This window comes from Glandiceps talaboti, chromosome 6, assembly GCF_964340395.1.
Source record: "Glandiceps talaboti chromosome 6, keGlaTala1.1, whole genome shotgun sequence".
NCBI lineage: Eukaryota > Metazoa > Hemichordata > Enteropneusta > Spengelidae > Glandiceps > Glandiceps talaboti.
The window spans coordinates 22,843,511-22,863,346 of record NC_135554.1 but is presented as its reverse complement, the minus strand read 5'-3'; the positions used below and the strand labels follow the sequence as shown (position 1 = coordinate 22,863,346).

At 37.3% G+C, this 19,836-nt stretch overlaps 3 protein-coding genes across 3 annotated transcripts in view; 1 reads left to right on the top strand and 2 right to left on the bottom strand.

Annotated features, from left to right (window-relative positions):
• Positions 1-465: 465 nt before the first annotated feature.
• Positions 466-5,281, top strand: LOC144436319 (glutathione S-transferase 1-like). The gene is made up of 5 exons (XM_078125074.1): positions 466-679; positions 2,773-2,865; positions 3,517-3,632; positions 4,127-4,237; positions 4,971-5,281. Exons 1-5 carry the CDS (start codon positions 541-543, stop codon positions 5,133-5,135), a joined length of 624 nt encoding a protein of 207 aa, XP_077981200.1. The 5' UTR covers positions 466-540; the 3' UTR covers positions 5,136-5,281.
• A 2,797-nt stretch (positions 5,282-8,078) lies between these two features.
• LOC144436147 (complement C1q-like protein 2) lies at positions 8,079-10,502 on the bottom strand. Its single transcript, XM_078124848.1, has one exon. It carries the CDS (start codon positions 10,401-10,403, stop codon positions 9,681-9,683), a length of 723 nt encoding a protein of 240 aa, XP_077980974.1. The 5' UTR covers positions 10,404-10,502; the 3' UTR covers positions 8,079-9,680.
• An 8,416-nt stretch (positions 10,503-18,918) lies between these two features.
• Positions 18,919-19,836, bottom strand: part of LOC144436138 (DNA-directed RNA polymerase I subunit RPA1-like) — a 43,798-nt gene continuing 42,880 nt past the window's right edge. Inside the window, 1 exon segment of the mRNA XM_078124839.1 lies at positions 18,919-19,470. Coding sequence (XP_077980965.1) covers positions 19,370-19,470 — 101 coding nt within the window. The 3' untranslated portion in view covers positions 18,919-19,369.

The following is a 19,836-nucleotide window of genomic DNA, read 5'->3' as shown; positions in this document are numbered from 1 at the left end:
CATAAAAAAGACAAGGTGAATTTGTATTTCAAGCTGAAGGACTCGTGCCCATATGCAAATACTTATTCATTATGATAATAAGCACATAAGCGATAGCTTTTTATAATAATGAGTTACAAATGTCAACACGGATCTGGTGTGCATTCTTTCACGTTACACTATATGTTTACAAGGCCAAAATAGACAACCCCTTTGACATCCTAGCTAATGGGCATAACATGTACAGACACATAAGTAGGTCATTGAAGAAGAAAACGTATTCATCTTTCATTTTGTTTGTGTTACATACTTTGCAAAGATTGTCCTCTACAGTCGATACCTTCAAGTCTACCAAGCTAATTCAACTTGACTCTGAGAGCAGGCATGACTTGCTTGCAATTTGATTGGGTACTGATGTTATTACCTCATTAACCATGCATGCCACGTGGTCTTTCACATCCAATAATAGTTTCCATCATAGCCAACAAAAACTCGTGCCCTGAACTACAGACCCACATATGACCGCACTGAGTCTGTTTAGATCCACCTACCACATCAAAAATGCCTACATACCGGCTCAGTTATTTCGATATCCGTGGCATTGCCGAACCAATTCGATTGATTTTTGCAGTCGCTGGGGTTGAGTTTGAAGATAAACGTATTACGGAAGAGCAATGGCCTAGTGAGAAAACATCTGGAAGTAAGTAACAGGTGAACATTTTATTTCCAACACATTCACAACAAAACAACCCGTGCGGTTAATACGGTTTTACTTTCCATTTTCTTCCAACTTTGTCATGAACCCGATACCACCACTTGTGGTTACAGTGCTGCCAAATGAACCTTTCTATGCGTGTGTCCCATTGGAAGTTCTGCCTTTATATAGGTGTGAATTTTGAATTATCTTACCGAACTTCTGGCCAAAACTGTCCCTCGCCCTCAACCCCGACGTTATAGTGTTTTTCGTAGGAGTCAGCCACCTCGACATTATGCAGAGTCGTACAAATCATTGCAAAATGAAACCCGTCTCAACATTCTGCATTTCTGACTGCAGTGAATAATTATGACTCCGTGGTAAAACCCCAATATATGCTTGTTTACTTTACGTAAGATCCTGTATGCTTTCACCAGTCCTTTCATATTTCCATGTACCCTTGAGCTAAGTACACCTTCCCACTGTGCTCTTTATTTGCCAAGCTTTTAACATTTTGCATACTACTTTAGACGGCACTGTATAACTGAACTTCTTGCAAAGGGGATTATATGTTACGTGTTTATATGTATGAGCTTATACATTTTGCACACGTAAAAGTTTGGACTGGAACCGTAGAACCACGTCGGCACTTGGGAATAGGGAGAGATTCCGCAAGTTCAAGTATAACATTTTAAGGGAGCCGTCATTATTTATGACCTGGGGGAATCGGAGGGAATTGCTTTGAAAATCCAAAAATTTGAGTAACCCCCTACCTGGCTTGAATTCTTTTCGTACCCCCCCCCCCTCCCTCCTTGACTCAAAATGTTTTCGAAACCCCCCCCCCATTTTACAGTCATAACTGTTAATAGTATTCTACAAACATTACTCAAATTGAGGTTGAGTGTATACATACATACATACATACATACATACATACATACATACATACATACGCACGCACGCACGCACGCACGCACGCACGCACGCACACACACACACACACACACACACATACATACATACATACATACATACATACATACATACATACAAAAACTTTTTATTTTGATGATGATGATGGATGTAGCTTATTTTAAAAAGAAGAGGTAACAATGAATGCAGCTTATTCCCGAAGTAGTTAGTAAAATTGGAAATTAGGCGATATAAGTTGAATCGAAGTGTGAGGGGTCCAGGTGGGGGTGGGTATGGGAGATTTTTGAAATTCAAGGACTCGCACGAACATCGCAATATTCTGTATAACTATAAACCGCTGTACGAGCCTAAATAAAGATAGCCTAGCCTACCTAGTCGTGGTGGGGTTTTGAAATCATCTCAATCGTCACACTGGTTCAGGTTCAGCCAACGGGCAGATTTTATAAATGTTAATTATATGTTGTTTCAGACCAAATTATGTTTTTAAAGTGTAGGTAATATAGCCATACAGTTGTATAATAATGTATTGACTCGAGTAAAATTGGCGTATTCAAGACAATATTTCTATGGCTTTCGATAATGTGTCTTGGTTTGAAATTTATGCCATTAAATGGCCTCCTACATGTCCTTTTTTTAAGTGCTTAACGTCGGAGGAGGACCCTCCCCACTAGCTATCATGGGGATGCTGTTGCAATTCTGCCCAGAATCAAGATTGAAAGATAAAACCCTGCTGACTAAGAATCTCGAAGTACAGCCCAATGCAAGACCTTTTTCTCCACATATATTTGTAAAGAAATCTCTCATTGTTATGTATGGACGCTGAAGTTGATTTTCACTGTTAGTTTATGTAGTGTACCATACTGTACATCTCTGAAGTGACGCGGGGGGAGGGGAACTGTACAATTACACATTAAAATATGTGTAGCCGGGCTGGTGGGGGGGGGGCTATAAAAATTATAGGGTTTATTTGTCCAAATAATTTCTCCCCGGGTCCCCCTCCCGTAAATTCTTACCCCAGCCTCATCTCCCCAAAATAATAGTCGTATTTGGTTGCTGACAAACTGTTATATTTCTCTTCTACAGTCTACGGTTTTAGTCATCACACTAACAGAACTACATGGCGAATTATGTACAACATACTATGTCTTGTTCTCGTTTCTCCACAGAGTATCCGTTTGGTACCATGCCAATTTTAGAGGTTGACGGCGTGACACTCGCTCAGTCCTACGCAATTGCACGATATTTGGCAAATGAATTTGGTGAGAAATAGATGTTAATTTACTTAGAGTATCATGGGAATTTCAAACGTTACTGTCATTCAGGTATTTTATTGATGTCATGATGCATGCCCGGGGATACACGTGGTCGGACCGTTTCGAGTGGTTCAATGTCAGCTCATAATCTGCAGGCCGCAGGGCCGGGTCGAGTTTCGCCATTGCCTTTCATTTCTGAATGGCTACTGACAAGATTTGAACACGATTAGTCTCCCGTCAACCAAGCTGTATAAATGGGCACCTGATAGGATAGAGGTTACAATGTGAATGTTTTAATCATGTATGCATAAGAGGTTGCAATGAATTGTATGTTCCCAATGGAGTTGAAGAAGCATAAAGGTCGTTGTGTCACTATAGGTCCATGTCGCATGATAGTAATTGTAAAACGCTTTGAGCACAGTGTGGTAATTGAGCGCTACATAAAAACCTCAGTAGCATTATTATTAGAACCATATTTCGTGATTAATATCAATTATATGGCGTTTACTGTGACAGTCCTGGATATTGGAACCACTGTAAATTATGTGTTGATCTGGTCTTCTCGGGACAACTCTGTATTTCATTTGAGAACTATATGAATTGCATTTCAGATGTAACGCTAATTCAGATGTTTTCACACGTGTTGTATTCCTAAAGGACTTGCAGGGAAGACCAACATGGAGAAGGCACAGGTCGACATGGTAGCTGATGCTGTCAAAGACTTCGGAGAAAAAATGGGGAAGATGTTCATGGAAAAAGACGAAGAAAAAAAGGTTCGTGATGGAAACGAAATGGTCATCTAGCTAGATGAGAACAAAGGTTGAAATGGCTACATGATAAATTATTCACAACATACGTGTGATTTAGACAGGAACTGTGGACGGCACGTGTCCGTAAGGGACCCTCCAGTAATTAGAAGGGTGTGGGGTATGTTGCATACAATGTGGCCCATCCATGATTATATTTGCGACAAAGTGGCCCTCTCAATTTCTTTTCTCTAGAAACATGGGTTAACATGCTCTCGGACGTAATAGCAGGGACACGAGTGTCAGAAATAGTCGTATGGACGTATTACACCGCTGCCACCACATTGACAATTTTTGAAGGCACTGCATCTATTAATTCCGTTGTCTATGGTAATACCAATTAGTATGTACATATTCTAAAATGATGGTAGCACATCATTATAAAATAAAATTAGGTGACCATCGAATACATGTTCTCTTAATTTTCAAATTTCTCTATTTCTGTGATTTTCTGATCTTAGGCCGAGATTATAAAGACTGTTGAATCAAAAGATGCACCAGTATATCTTGCTGCAATTGAGAAGATTTTGACAAGCAATAAGGATGGAGATGGTTACTTTGTTGGTGAGAGTGTAAGTTTCATTTTAAATTTTTCGATTTGTCAGGCTCGTACCACTTGTGTGAATGTTTGCTGTACAATATACATGCTGGATTTTTGACCAAAAATACACATTTTATACGTAATTTGCATATCGTTGATGGGATCATAATGTCATGAACAATTCTTAATCTAAACACCAAAAAATAACATTTTTTGACCCTTATCACACATCGTTGGCAAGATCATTTTGATTTGAACATTTTCTCAACTAGACACCCAAGGAAATATACCCACTAAGTATATCATGGCAATCGGTCCAGCGGTTTGTACTTTAAGTTGTTTACATACACACACCCATACAAACAGACATACACTTCGCTATGCCTATAACGATACTGAATCAAAGAAGTTCAGTTGAGCTAAAAGTAGTCATTGACAATTTCATGGAAAGTCGAGGCTTATATAACTTCTACTTGTGACGTCACGTCTTCAAAGTGTCTGTTTCTCGTGGCGTCCAACTTATGTGCGACAGACATATGGTGGGGTGATGGTGGGATGGGGTGTGGTGTGGTAGTTTGCATGTGTAATTGATAGGCAGAGTGGCCGTTGAATTGCCTTGTTTAGTTTCAATTCACAATTTCAAAACAAGAATTCGGGATATAAAATATAAGAAAATATGGTTGACAGAATTATAGTCTGTTAAGTTTTCGAAGAATATGTAACCATTACTAGAGTTTATGAATGTGATTTTCATTTTTTTTCAGTTGACCTGGGCAGATTTAACATTTGTCAATCAAACTGAATATTATCCAATGTTTGGAAGTGATGTCTTAGTTCCCTATCCTAAACTGAAGGCTCTTGTGGATCGTGTCAATGCACTGCCAAAAATTAAGGCCTGGAAGGACAAAAGACCCGAGACCAAATATTAAAAACCCAGACTTTTAGAACTGGTGAAGTAAATTCGTTAATGTGAAATTTTACGAAATATTCATCGCTTCCTCGTCCACTCATCAATTTAATAACTGAATATTATGTTTAACGTTTCGTCATAATATGAACTAGTCTTGTTCTTCCAAGAAAGTGATAAATAAAGTTTTACATTAATTCAACTCAACGTTTATTCTGGTCATTTTTATTATCCATCGCATATCGCCCTAGTACACGTCTTTCACGACATGGCCATCACCCTCATATTTTGCACCGGTGTTACAAACAGAAACAAGTTGGCGTCACGTCTTCAGTCACGTGGTCGGTGACATCCACCGAACAACACTTTTGGCCTTCAATCTATGCTCTTCAATTTGCATGTCAGTTTTCAAAATTTGCGGTTTTTTCCCCTCCAACTAAAGTCTACAGTATAAAAGCTAATATTTGGTAGGTGCACACTATATATTGGGTGAGTGTAATCTGTTTGCATAATTAGAGCTCAAATTAACCTCAAGTTTCTCAATACCACCACCATCTTTTTTTAAAAAAACGTTGGTTCAAATTGATTTAGATTTGGAATACGTAGTTTGCGTGATCATCATGTGTGTTTCTGTCTAATGTAAAGCAAGTGTCGTCAACCGTCTCGTTTATGCTAAAATATTAATAAACCAGTAAGGTTTAATAAACCAGTAAGCTGAACATATGAATAAAAAAACGTACTCATTATAACCCACTACGTGTCTGTACACGGTGGTCAATTTGGATTCTAAAATTGGTTAACATTATTTCGATGTACTTTATCTAATTTGAGGCGTGTACTGTAAGTAATCGTTTCATACATTATAGAAGTATGCATAAGGCTCAGAGCTGTTTAAATTAAATCATTACCAACATGCGCTGAATTTATCCCCGGTCTGCACTCCAATAGCACTGAAGAATCCCTTAAAAAGAGACGATAGAGGGAAAATTCAAATGTGTTATTTGCATAGTAGCAATGGAAACTTACATAATTACATATTTACATTATTTGAGTCCAACCAATCAAGTACAACCCTGTAACTTACCTTTTTGGTGTCTATGTAGAAGTTTAATTCGTTTATTATCAAATCAACTGAATACCTGGCCATCGGATAAATAATCCAGCAATTACCCATGAGGGCGTACAACTATGCAGAACATCGTTCTGGTTAGGCCAATCGATCGCCATGTTGTATGAGTCTTTCAGCCAGTGTATGGGAGTCGCATGGTATTGCCATTGGGTAAAGGGGAGGCCCACCTGGTAAAATATACACACAGTTGGGACATTATATACAATATGTTAAAAGTTCAATCTGGCGCAATATGAAATTTGTACTTTTAAGTTTACCAGTTACATCATTCAATATTGAATCGTTTGTAATACAGTGTATGTTTCTGGAATTGCACTTTTGAGGAGAAGGTTAAATGGTTAAATATCGTCATTTGTACAGTTCTTTTTTCTTAGATTATCTAAATTATACATTTCGTGAAATACCTAATATTGTGTACGAGCCAAATTTTAATAAGTTCAACCTGAACTTCTCACATCATTATCTAACTGTGTATACAATACAGACGTGGGGGAGTGTTTGAGATGAGTGTCGCCCCTCCCATGGTAAGAGCTTTTTTGAAAATGGACACCCTTTGGAGGCGATTTAGAGCACCATTCAGAAGTAAAACACAACTTAGTTATATCATAAAAGTATCACGAATTTTAGGGTTTCAAAAGTTTAAATCATTTGAAGTCGTACCCCCGCCTGCTATGCAGGCGTGGGGAGGGTTCGAGAGGGGGTGTCGCCCCTCCCATTCTAAGAGCTTTTTGAAAAAAGAGCACCCTTTGGAGGCCATTTAGAGCACCATTCAGAAGTAAAACACAACTTAGTTATATGATAAAAGTATCACTAATTTTAGGGTTTCAAACGTTTAAATCATTTCAAGTCATATTGACACAAATAATAATAATAAAAAAAAGATCAAGTAGAAAGTGAGAAAATTTTGGGAAAACATGCACAGTGGAGGTCAGTTACCACTTAGAGATACAAATTCATTAAATTATTTGAAAGTGTGTCTCTATTGGCTATGTTTGTGTAAAATACACAATCTTTCAACATGTTCAGGTCAATGGAGGCACAGATTTTAGAGTCAGTCAATCCAGTAAATTTTAAGGTATTTCATTTCTTATGTGTTAGGTGTACAGTTACACATGCAAGTTTTTTATACCACATGACGACACAATGCAACTAATGGCCTGCAATGTTGTGAAGTCATTGCTAACAAAACTGTTGCTTAAAAGGTGCAATGTAATGACTCCATGTCATATGCTTGAGATATATCAAGAGACAAAGAGTTTATGTTATATTTGAACATATATTTATATGGTTTATTGTATGCACATACATTTGTTTATGGAAATTTAAGTACAGCAAGGGGTTCATGATCTCGTTCAGTTGTTGAAAATAAGGTGACCCCCTTTATTCACTTTGTAAAAATGACGACCCCCCCCCCCTTCTTTGAGTCCCAAATTGAGGTGCCCCCGCCATTTACCCCCCCTCACCCCTGGCCGTAAAAAACTGATCGCTCCCTAACTGGGATATTATTTTTTTCTATCTGACAGCCAACAATGTATTTACTAAAAATTGCTAAATACCTATAATTAGACACTGTACGTACATGTTAATCATAAATTATGTGTATTTTATCACTATGTAGTATAGTATTAAGATTCATGAGGGTGGGGGTTTGCGCACTATGTATACTGCTACAAAAAATATGTTTACCCACAGGTGATTGTAATTATATATATCAAAAAAGTTTCAAAAACACATTTAAAACACTGATCTCTATCTTTGATCAATAAAAATAGGACGGAATTCCCTCGTTCAACAACCATTCTGAAAAGAAGACATTACAGGAAGGAATAATGCCATTTATTAACATTTATTAACTAAGACAACCAACACAGAGATAATATATTTTCACGTGAATTTTACATGGCATGTGCATGGAAGTATCACCCACTGTGGGTGATACTTCCAAGTGTAAGCGCTACGTGTACAATCAACTATGTGCAAATAAAATTGTTAGTATAGTGTTTATTTTTGAATAATACAGTGTGGGTTATTATAATGTTGGTTTTATGAAACTAGCTTGTATAAACATCAAATAACATATTTTCGGTTTACATTTTGTTTGCAGAAGCTGTTGTTCTAACAGCCAGCCTTGTAAAAACGTACACAAAAACGTACACTTGTTAAGGTTTGTCAACAGGTTAAAAATGTAACAATTGTACTGTGGTAGACGATAAAATGTAACAATTGTACTGTGGTAGACGATACAATGTAACAATTGTACTGTGGCAGACGATAAAGTGTTACAATTATACTGTGGTTCGTGGCAGACGATAAAATTTAACGATTGTACTGTGACAGACGATAAAATGTAACAATTGTACTGTGGCAGACGATAAAATGTAACAATTATACTGTGGCAGACCAATTGTACGAATGACAGACGATAAGATGTAACAAAGGGCACAATTATATTTTTTTGTCGAACCAGAAGATAACATATAGCTCTTTGTAGAGTCAGACAACGTTTTCATTTCAAGTCAACTTGCTTGTACTATATAAAATATAAAAGAATTGTTACCACTTATAGCACACTTTGCAGTTCAAGGAAAGTTGTTTAGAGACGATCGCACAATGACATACAAGCACAGTAAACGAGCTTCGTTATCTTAGGGGGTCTTGCGTCAATGCTCTTATTGAACTTCATTTTCGCACTTCTTACTAAATTTCGAAATCTTTCACGCCTTCAATGATAATAACAGTTTCTGTATTTCCTACTGAGATGCTGATAAGTTGATAAAATTACTTCCAACGTGATATACTATATTGGGTTTACGGTGGTTTACCATCTTGTGTTTACATTGCATTGATCACATAGAAGTGTGACAGCTAAATTTTTCATCATGGTGTACATCGTATATAAATGTGTTGATGTGGTATTTGTGAACATTCGGGGGTTTTTTGGGGGTTTTGTTGTTGTTGTTGTTGTTTTTGTTTTTGTTGTTGTTTTGTTTTTGTTGTTTTTGTTTGTTTGTTGTTGTTGGGTTTTTTTGGGGGGGTCTCCTGAGGCCGGAACGAAGTTCGTTTTAATATTGAGCATGTACTTGTGCGATCATCCCTTAATTGAAGAGTCCGTGTCTGCCCATATACTGTTCGTTTCGTTCCGGATGTCACATAAACAAAAGTTCACTCGAAGACAGCTCATATTTCCAGGAAAAGGTACCATAGCCTAGTTTTGGGGAATTTATCCATAGTCAAGACGTCACAAACACGATGCAAAAAACATACAGTTATAGGTTGTGTATTGGTATAGAAACACAGTGAATAGTACATGTACTGAACCTAATACGAATGTTTAATTCGTCAAAATGGTAAGTTCGCCAACTACAGTAGGAATGGAGGTTGTCGAATATCCATATTGATACCACCTTGCGTACGTTACCCCTGACGACCGGCGTAGGCTTAATCTGTGTACAAAAGAAAACCGTTGAACGTAGCTTGTTTACCGTTGGTTGCTGAGAAAGTTCGTGTAGCAACTAAATCCAACCAAAGTTCGTCTCCTCGGTTGCAGTGTATGATAACGGTATTGCTGGCTGTGTCATAGGGGTCGTCGTCACAGCACTCGTCGATGTGTACAATTTCGTTGCCATTTTTCTTCAAAATCACGAATGGACCAACACCGGTGTTCCTTCTCGTATGGATATTGATGTTGATGTGATAGTGTCCACTAACGGGACAGGTGAAGCGACCAGTTCCGAGATTAAAATGTCCGCCGATGTTGGTGAACGCATTTTGGAATGGTACGGTTACCACGCTTTGTGAAGGTCCAAAATTAGTCGAACGAGCGACAGAGAATGCGACTTTTTGTGGAGTGACAGTACGACCAATATCTCCCTTGTCTCCTTTCAATCCTCTTGGTCCAACTACACCCTGTCGACCATGTTCACCAGGAAAACCCGGCTCACCAGAAAAGCCCCTTTCTCCTCTATCACCCGTCTCACCTTTAGGTCCTATCGGTCCTCCACGCAGCGGAATAGACAAAGTATCTGTCGCCGGAGATCCCAGATTACATTCAAGTGTGCATGTTGACTCTCGCTCTGGCTCTGGCTCGCGAACTATTGGCTGACCACTGATAATAGACCAACAAAGTAGTACTGTAATCAAAGTCAACTTGGTGATCTGCATGATGCATCTACTATACTGTCGATCGATGGAATGGACAGCTCGCAAAATATATTGTAACTGGTACTTCAGTGCAACATCGACTGTCTCAGTCTAGATGACCTAAACGTTTACTAGGGTGTCGTGTTTTAAGTATTCTGACGTGTCTTATTCACATCCTTATTTCCAAGTAATGTTAATTTTTTTAACCCCAGTTTTCCAGGTTTTCGGTAACAGTATCCATAAAAACATTCTGCAAAACAGGAAGTTAAAAACATAGGGGCGCATAGTATTTCTTAGGTTGCTATTTTCCTTGTCTACAGGCTAGATATAACAACGTTTTGACTTTAATATATTTCGCCTACCTTTATGCATTATTTATCTTCGAGTATAGTATAGAGCATATATTGATACATTTGTAGTAGCAGGATTCGTGTGATATTTTCCTTTGGAAAACAACAACAATCTAAGCAATAATACGTGTCCCTATGGTTAAAAAGGGGGACACCATAGATAAGAAAACATTATAGTCAAATAGTCATATACGGGCAACATGGATTAAACCAGGTATGCAGATCTTAAGTAGAGATGCATGTAAATGAAGTTGGTTAAATTTCACTGAAGTAAAACTGTATATTATGGGCCTGGGAGATCACATGAGACTTTGGAATTAAGAATGGTGGTTGAAGGTCGCTATCGCGTTCAGTACGTTACATGATATGAGTACTGTATTTAAAGTAACGATTCGTAGAATAGTGATGCAATATACTTGGAAGTTTCTGGATACTAGTATTACGCGGAACCGAGATCGAACGATCACTGTGTTTTTTGGGATAATTTACAGAGCCTGAAGTCCATGTTATGAAAAGTCCTTATGAGCAACTTATTGTGTTCTGAGATACGTCGCTTATCCTCGTCTGTGGATAAGTTGAGAAAAGCTATTATGGACAGAAATGTGAAAGCTAGACTATCAGAACTCATATCACCAAAAATCTAGTGGTCTAAGATCTGATTAGAGGCAAGATATACATTTATTAGAAGAGTGAACATTTCTAAGGTAAACAAGTGTTCCTTCGTAGGAGACACTCTCCTTTAATACTTTGCTTGATTTTGATTAAAATAGATCGTGAAGGTCAAGGTCATAAAAAACCGCTTGTACTTAATAATATAGGGATAGATTGAATTGAGTCTTAGCTTATGTATTACTGTAATTTGAGTTATGCAGTAAATATTGATTTTTGTCCACAGATATGGCCACCACTAGGTCAAATTTATTATGTCGCTAAATTAAAAGACGTGCATGTCCCATATCATATATCACCTTTGTGCCAGATTTGATTGAAATCGGATATTGCAAGTCAGAGAAATGACATTATGGACTCACAGACACATACGGAGGCATGCATACACGGACGAGTGTAACCCACTGTAAAAGTCGGGGGGGGGGGGGGCTAAAAAGCTATTAGGTGTATTGTAAATGTGATCTTCATGAAGGGGTCAAAAACCATGACGGTAGTAGCTTGGTCTGATACACGCATAAGCCAGAATAACAAGGAAGCACCTAACCAGTAAAAAGTTGACTGCACAATTATTATTCTATACACCACCTGCTTAGATCTAGCAAGCTATTTACACCATGGCACGATGGACAGAATATTAAGAGGTCGTAAACGCTTCATGGAAAGTCGGTAAATGTAACAGCCATCAAGGAAGAAATTCAGTTGACTTTCCTAAGCACCCTCACCCGCCATCTTGCAGGCTGTCAGGCTGTCAATTTCAAGGAAAGATTAGTCACTATCATCACTAACATAGGTGGCGCTCTCTCTCTCTCTCTCTCTCTCTCTCTCTCTCTAAGATAAGTAACGCTCTGTTCACCTTTTCCGCAATTTGTGTCCTTCATTAACAATCTCAAAGCGTAGTACAACGTAATCGTATGATCTTATTCGACCATGGCAGCCTGATTAACAAAACAATGTTAAACTATTATGAGTCCCTGCCGCATTGTAACGATGGGCCGGTTTTATTTCTATGTTTCTTATGATCCTATATTTTAGAAGATATGACCAAATTATGTTTAAAATGACGTATGCCTTTTTCAGTCAGATCAGAAAAAAAATATTACAACGACATTGGTTGTAAGATGGCGACAACACAGGCACACATACACAGAGGCACACAAACACACACATACATACATACATACATACATACATACATACATACATACATACATACATACATACATGCATGCATGCATGCATGCATGCATGCATGCATGCATACATACATACATACATACATACATACATACATACATACATACATACATACATACATACATACATACATACATACATACATACATACATACATACATACATACATACACGCGCGCACGTATACATACATTTTTTTTTCTTTTTACCGACTGAACAACCCCTATTTTTCAAGGTGTTTCGTGGGAAACATAACAAATAAAGAGGTCACCCCTAATGTATATTAGTGACGATCACGTGTATTACATTCATATGATTCAGGCACTGTGTTCATTATAATGTTAATTTGTTGTCATTCTGTCAATTAATTTATTCTAAACGACAAACTGAAGTCAATGTTCACCATCCGCTAACATGTATTGACAGAATTATAGTCAACCGGGATGATACGCACGGGACGAACACATTTAGTTGTTCTGATCCTAAATATAGACACCGTCGCTTCGTTTCTTGATTTCATCTGTGACAGATTACAAAGACAGAGATTCATCTCGTTGCTCAGAAGACAATGGTACATATGTTGCATGGAACTGTTCAGGTTTGCTTAATCTTTAACAGATGAGACGAATTTCGTCATTTGTCGACAGATGTCTGCACAGAATCAGAAAGTTATATATAGACCCAAATCACACCATCATACATAGATAAAGCAGATCTGATAGTTGGATGCAGTATTGGAACATGTCAGCTCTGTGATTGTACAAGTAAGCCCACGCCTATGGCTGATCTGGAATGGACAATAAACACTGAGCGAACAGTCAATCAATCGTTCTAGATCTCCTTGCACAGGCTAACGAACTGAAAATGAAATCCTCGGATGTGCCTAATGGTGCAGCGGTCCAGAGCAATGGAGCTGACTCGGAACAAGGCAAACAAGATGGAAATGGTTCAACCATCGGTGGACACCTTAAGAATTTAGAAGGCGTATTCATGGCTTTACTTTCCGGTGTCACTATAGCTACAACATCTGCATTCACCCACGTCTCTGTCGGTGCAGGATTATCCCGTTCACAGACCGTATTTCTAACTTGTTTGCCACTAACACTAGTGGTCATTCCTTTCCTGATATATTACAAAGTATCGCCATTTACAGACCAGAGTAAGAAGGATACAGTGTTGACAATACTGGCTGGTTCAGGAAGAGCTATCGTCATTATCTTGCAGACGGTGGCTTTCTCGTATTTACCTCCAGGAACCGGTGTTGCATTGCTAAGTGGAATCACTGCGATTGCAGCAACCATTTTGTCAACACTTTGCATCAATGAGAAGTGGAGACCCATTGGAATAATTGCGGTTGTCATAGATTTCATCGGAGTTTTCCTGTTAATCCGACCACCTTTCATATTCGGTTCTCATTGGTCACTCGGGTATGGTGACACCGAAAATTTATCTATCGGTTACGGTTTAATTAGTGGCGCTGCGGTGCTACTGGCAATTGTATTGGTCGCTTCTCGATCGCTCATGCAACGCGTTAATCCACTAAATGTTATCTTCTATGCAGGGATGATGTCTCTAATATTTAGCGTAGTTCTGTTGTGTGTGGCGAAAGATGCCATTTGGGAGATTAAACAGTCGCATGTCATCGGATACTTGATAGGCATGTCTGTTACATACACAATATCTTTTTATTCGCTTTACCGAGCTTTGGAAGTACAGGATGCACCCACTGTCACGGTAGTACGGAATATTTCGATATTTGTTGCCTTTCTACTACAAAACTTTTGGCTGGAAATGAAGCCGACGAAGTTCGATCTTGCAGGAGCCATCTTGATTTTTATAGCAACAATTTTCGTTGCTGTGGACACGTGGTGGCACAAGCTCCACCCGAAGAACGAAGAGGAAACTGCACTCCTTTATCAAAAGGAATTAGATAATGTAGGACAACACGATAATAGTACGGAAATAAATAGTAATCAAGAAATAAATAATAGCAAAGAATATTTAAACACAAATGAGTAAAATGACATATTTACAGAATATATTTTAATCTGTCTCTGGTCTGATACCAGTTCCAGGTAAATAAGTAGTTGAAATAATACAACCAGCGAAAAAACAACAACACCAACGTGTTTTCTTGAATGAAGTGGAAAGACTTTACGCAAAAACAAAATGATAAGTAAAATAACAGCACTACAACTGATACAAAAACAACGATTCAAATGATGCTTTTATCGGTTTGTATAAATCTGTGGAAATGTTAATGCAAGTCGGAGGCGAACATTATAATGTGTAGTGTTCTACAAGTAAACGAAGTTGTTGGATCTGGGGTTATGTGATGTTTATATTTGGATAAGTTACAGACAGTAATTACATTGTATGTCTTTGCATGAACCATGCATGAACTTTGTCTCATTCATGCGTACCACAAGGCAAGCAAACGCACCTGTGATTTTTCGCTGGTTGTATTAGTTGCGTGTCATGTATGAATAATCATAACACTTCAAACAATATAATATTAGGTAGTAAGGTATAATTAATATATCATGAATATTTTAGCTTTAATATGTTGCATATTTGCTTATTATCGAAAGAAATGCTTGATATACAACCCGCATTTTGCTATGATAATATTAGACAAGTGCAGTATATAGGTAACTTCAGTAAACCATGCAGCTGTTCGTTATAGTGTTCATATGGCGTACGTGTGTCCGTGCATACTGTTCGTGCGTACGCGTAGTGTTCATATGACGCGTGTGTGTCCGTGCATACTGTTCGTGCATAGTGTTCATCTGACGTATGTGTGTCCGTGCATACTGTTCGTGCATGGTGTCCATATGACGTATGTGTGTCCATGCACGGTGTCCATATTAGTACCCATTCTCTCGGACTTAAGTCTGCATGGATGAAGGAATCTATTCTGCACAGTTGAGCAAATGATTAGTTAAGGAAATGTAAGAATTCACTATGTACCACGGTTGCCTTGGTTACCTTGGTTAGTGTGTAGTTTTAAATAATTTTATAGAAATGTTTGGCTATACCAATATTTTTTTTTCAATAATGATTCAATATGTTATTGAATTATTAACATTCATGTCAAATTGTGTTGTCCACCACAAATATAAATGTCGATGTCCAATATAATTTTTCGTCAAGAGAATATCGTTCTCTTTGTGCCCGGAAAAACATGAAATGAACGTTGTGTCCAGCTATAATTCCGATTCACAAAAACAACATTCAAAGTAGTTTTTGTAAAAGAAAATATTTAAAAAGAAATCACATTGAACTATATTAAAAGGTATAGGTGGTTTGATATAATTGTACATCATGTGTAGGTACAAAAATAAAATAGCTAATTAATTCTACATGGTGACGATAGTTTTTAGATAAAAATGTCACACACACACATATATTTTGAGTGCCTCTGTATTACTTACTTGCTGAATTCTGTGTTTGTCATAGCAATACCCTCAACAGACTGAAATATTTAACATTTTAAGTTAAGTTTTATGGCCAATCAATCAATCAATGTATTCTACAGTGCGAATATTGAGTGGAATTTCAATAGGAATGTCTAACTATCAACGTATTCTGATGGTGTGTATCATTTACATTTGCTAAATAAAGTTTTACAACTGGTGCTAAAAATACACACTTTTGTCTTCGAATTCCTTATATTTGTCAAACTACCATTCATATAAATATTATGATGTTGTCAACTATAAGGTTAGGGTATACACAGCAAATGTAAACCTGTGTAAACACACTACTGCAACACACACGTGTCCACAACATGTAAAGTGTACCACACGCTTATCGTACAGATTGTCCGTGTGTGATTGACGTTGGCATGTTACGTAAATAAATTTTAATACTGTTTTGTAACATTGGTCATTTTAAACAAAATGGCAATGTTTACAATCAACGAACGCACTATATAATTAACTATTTCACAGCGTAACAGCTGGTACTATTTCTCTCACATTATAACAGCCACCCCATCGGTAAATTGACTCAGTATTGGCAACGAATACTCTTTAATACCTTACATCCGGCACAATGGATGAAACAAAGACTGCAGTTAAACATGACCAAAATAATCAACAATGTTGATATTCATTATCCCCTTTTCAGGTTTAGGTATTTTGTTTTACTTAATTTATTCAACCATTGAGATATAATGGGAGATCTCCCCTTATATTTTATAGTTACATAATAAAGCTAATTTCACTGATGACGGCCATATTTGTCGACAAAAAAGATATTTTACTACATTATTCAAAAACTGTAAACCATAGACTCCATTCAAGTGTCTACCCCACATTATCAGGTAAAATCTTTCTTTAAAGATATTAACCGTTAAACCTTTGACCTTCAAATGACAATGTCAAAATTAAGCCTTTTCTTGCAGACAATAAATGATGCTATTTTCTTTTAAATCATGTCACAGGTAATATAGAAGAGAATAATACCAACCACTACTTTCGGTGCTCTTCTCACATTTTACTGAATGGTGGCCATATTTGCAGCAAAAATCATAACACTTGCTGCATGACTCAAAAACTGTAATACATATTGATTGACTCCTTTCAAGTGTCTATCCCAATATTATCAGGTGTAAGCGTTTTTTAGGATCTTGACTTTTGACCTTGACCTTCGAATTCAGGGTCAATTCTCTACTCGTATATTCCTGAATTTTGTGGTATTTAGGTGTGACCAATATTTTCTAAGACCTTGGTCACAAGTATAAAATTTGGCATTCATGTCACATTTCTACTGAATGGCAGCCATATTTGGTGTAAAAATCAATTTGTTTAACAGCTCTGGAAACACAAGACATACATGGATTTCATTCAAGTGTCTACTTCTATGTAGTATAAGATGTTCCCCTTCTGCTGATATGACCGTTCTGTTAGTATCTTACTATCCTTATATTTGACTCAGACCTTTACCTTCCGAGTCAAAATTTAACACAAAAAAATCAATTATTTGAAGGGTGCTGCCTTGTTATCTTTGCAACATGTGGCATCATTTGGCTGTTGCTATGAGCGTGGTCTTGCTGCTAGGCAAATTTTTGCACATTTTTTAATGTTTACTCACATGCTTACCAAATAATGTTATGTTTGCAAATATACTTGAATTTGGTCATTGCTATTAAAGGGTTTGGTCATGGTTGCTGGGGCCAATAGGTTTCGAGATAGACTTTGACCAAAATTCACATTTTTAACCCTTCACTTGTTTATCACTGATGAAATCCACATGTACTGAACAGTTTTTTATCTACACACCCCTCAAAACATCCTAACCAAGTTTCCCAATTTAACCAAACATACATTTTGTTAGACCTTATCATTGATGGCATCACCATATCATGAACAATTCTTCAACTACACATCCCTAAGAATATTCCACCAAATTTCAGACCAACTTGACAAGTAGTTTTTGTGCTTATTTTTTAACCAAAAAATCAGATTTTACCCAAATGACGTCTGTAGTGCAACCAACCAACACACACACACACACACGCACAGAATATGGTTCACTTGCATTGGCCAAATAAATAAATACTAAAAAGTGCATGTGTTATTAGAATTACTAAAAAGAATTACTATCCTAATTTATTTACTGTAAACCAGGGTGACAGGTTATGGAATGTAATCGGTGATGTGCTTGGCAAGAAGACCTGCCCAGATAAATTACCAGACCATCTAAAGGTCAATATGAATGGAAGTGATTACATCGTGACAGACCAAGCTGATGTTGTCGAGAATTTCAATGACTTTTTTGTCAGTGTAGGTGTAAAGTTGGCAAATAATATTCCACAAACTTTTTAGGATTTTTATGATATTAAGGGACAATGCATTTTTCTATAGAATATGCGAGAAATGTTTGATTTTGATAACTGACCAATGTCAAGGGTCGCTCATTTTTTAGTTATGATTCAAATATGGCCACCATTAAGTAAAAAGTGATATGATCACTGAAAGTAATACTTGTATATATCTTTGTATATCAAAGTTTTCTTTTCCTACATTACCTGTGGACACGATTTAAAAGAAATTGGCAACAAACAAATATGACAAAGTGTCTAATACATAGAAACTCCATTAAAATGTCTACCCCCTATTATCAAATACAAGGTTTCCTTAAAGACATTGACCTTTAACCTAGGCCTTCAGAGTCAATTATCAAAATAGGATATTGCATGTCTGAGAACTCATGTATTTCAAACCCATGATGGATGGACACAGAGTCCATTATAATAGTCCCCCCCCCCCACCCCCAGGCAGACTAATAAATACAAACATATATATATGTTCCACATCAGTATGTACATTGTTGCATTTATTTCTCATAATCCTTTTGTACTTTTGGAGTACTTGTACTAGTTGTAGTTTGATATTATGTAAACAGCAATAAATCATCGGACACATTATGATGTCAAAATTACAAATTCAGTGATTTCACAGTGTGTTGTTTATTGAGCTAGACCAAAGGCACCTGTACCTCCAGAGACAATATGGCCAGTACAATGCATTCAGTGATTTCAGTGTCATTGTTGATTTAGACCTATGAGCACCTGTACCTCCAGTGACGAAATGGCCTACAACCAGTACAATGCATTCAGTGATTTCACAGTGTGTTGTTTGTTGAGGCACCTGTACATCCAGCGACAAAATGGCCTACAACAAGTAAAAAGGCTGTCCTAAACCAAAGGCCCCTGTTCCTCCAGAAACAATACAGCCTACAACCAGCACATGGGTGTTGTTTGTTGAACTAGACCAAAGGTTGTACTAAATCAAAGGCACCTGTTCCTCCAGAAACAACACGGCCTACGACAAGTCTTGCTGAGGGAGACTTCAACTGATCATAAGCACCTGTAAGAATAACGTTAAAAAAAAGGGAATTTATGTCAGGTATTATCATCCAGAAAAGATGTCTAGAATTAATGAGTGAAAGTAGATATCATTCTCATTTTATGGTGGTTGTTATAAAAGTTGAAATATTCATTGCAAAAATGGATAAACCTTCACTTGTATGTTATGTTGGAAAATATTTTTGATAAACTAAAATCTTAAAACCTAAACTAATAAAATTACCATTAAGGTTACTTCTTGTGTATTTTCATTTTAATGAGTATGAAACCATAATATGATGTCTCTTGTACTTTTTAAATACTGACTTAATTTCTGCCTAACCTGGTGAAATTATAGCCTGAAAGATCCAGGAGTCCTTCCGCTTAT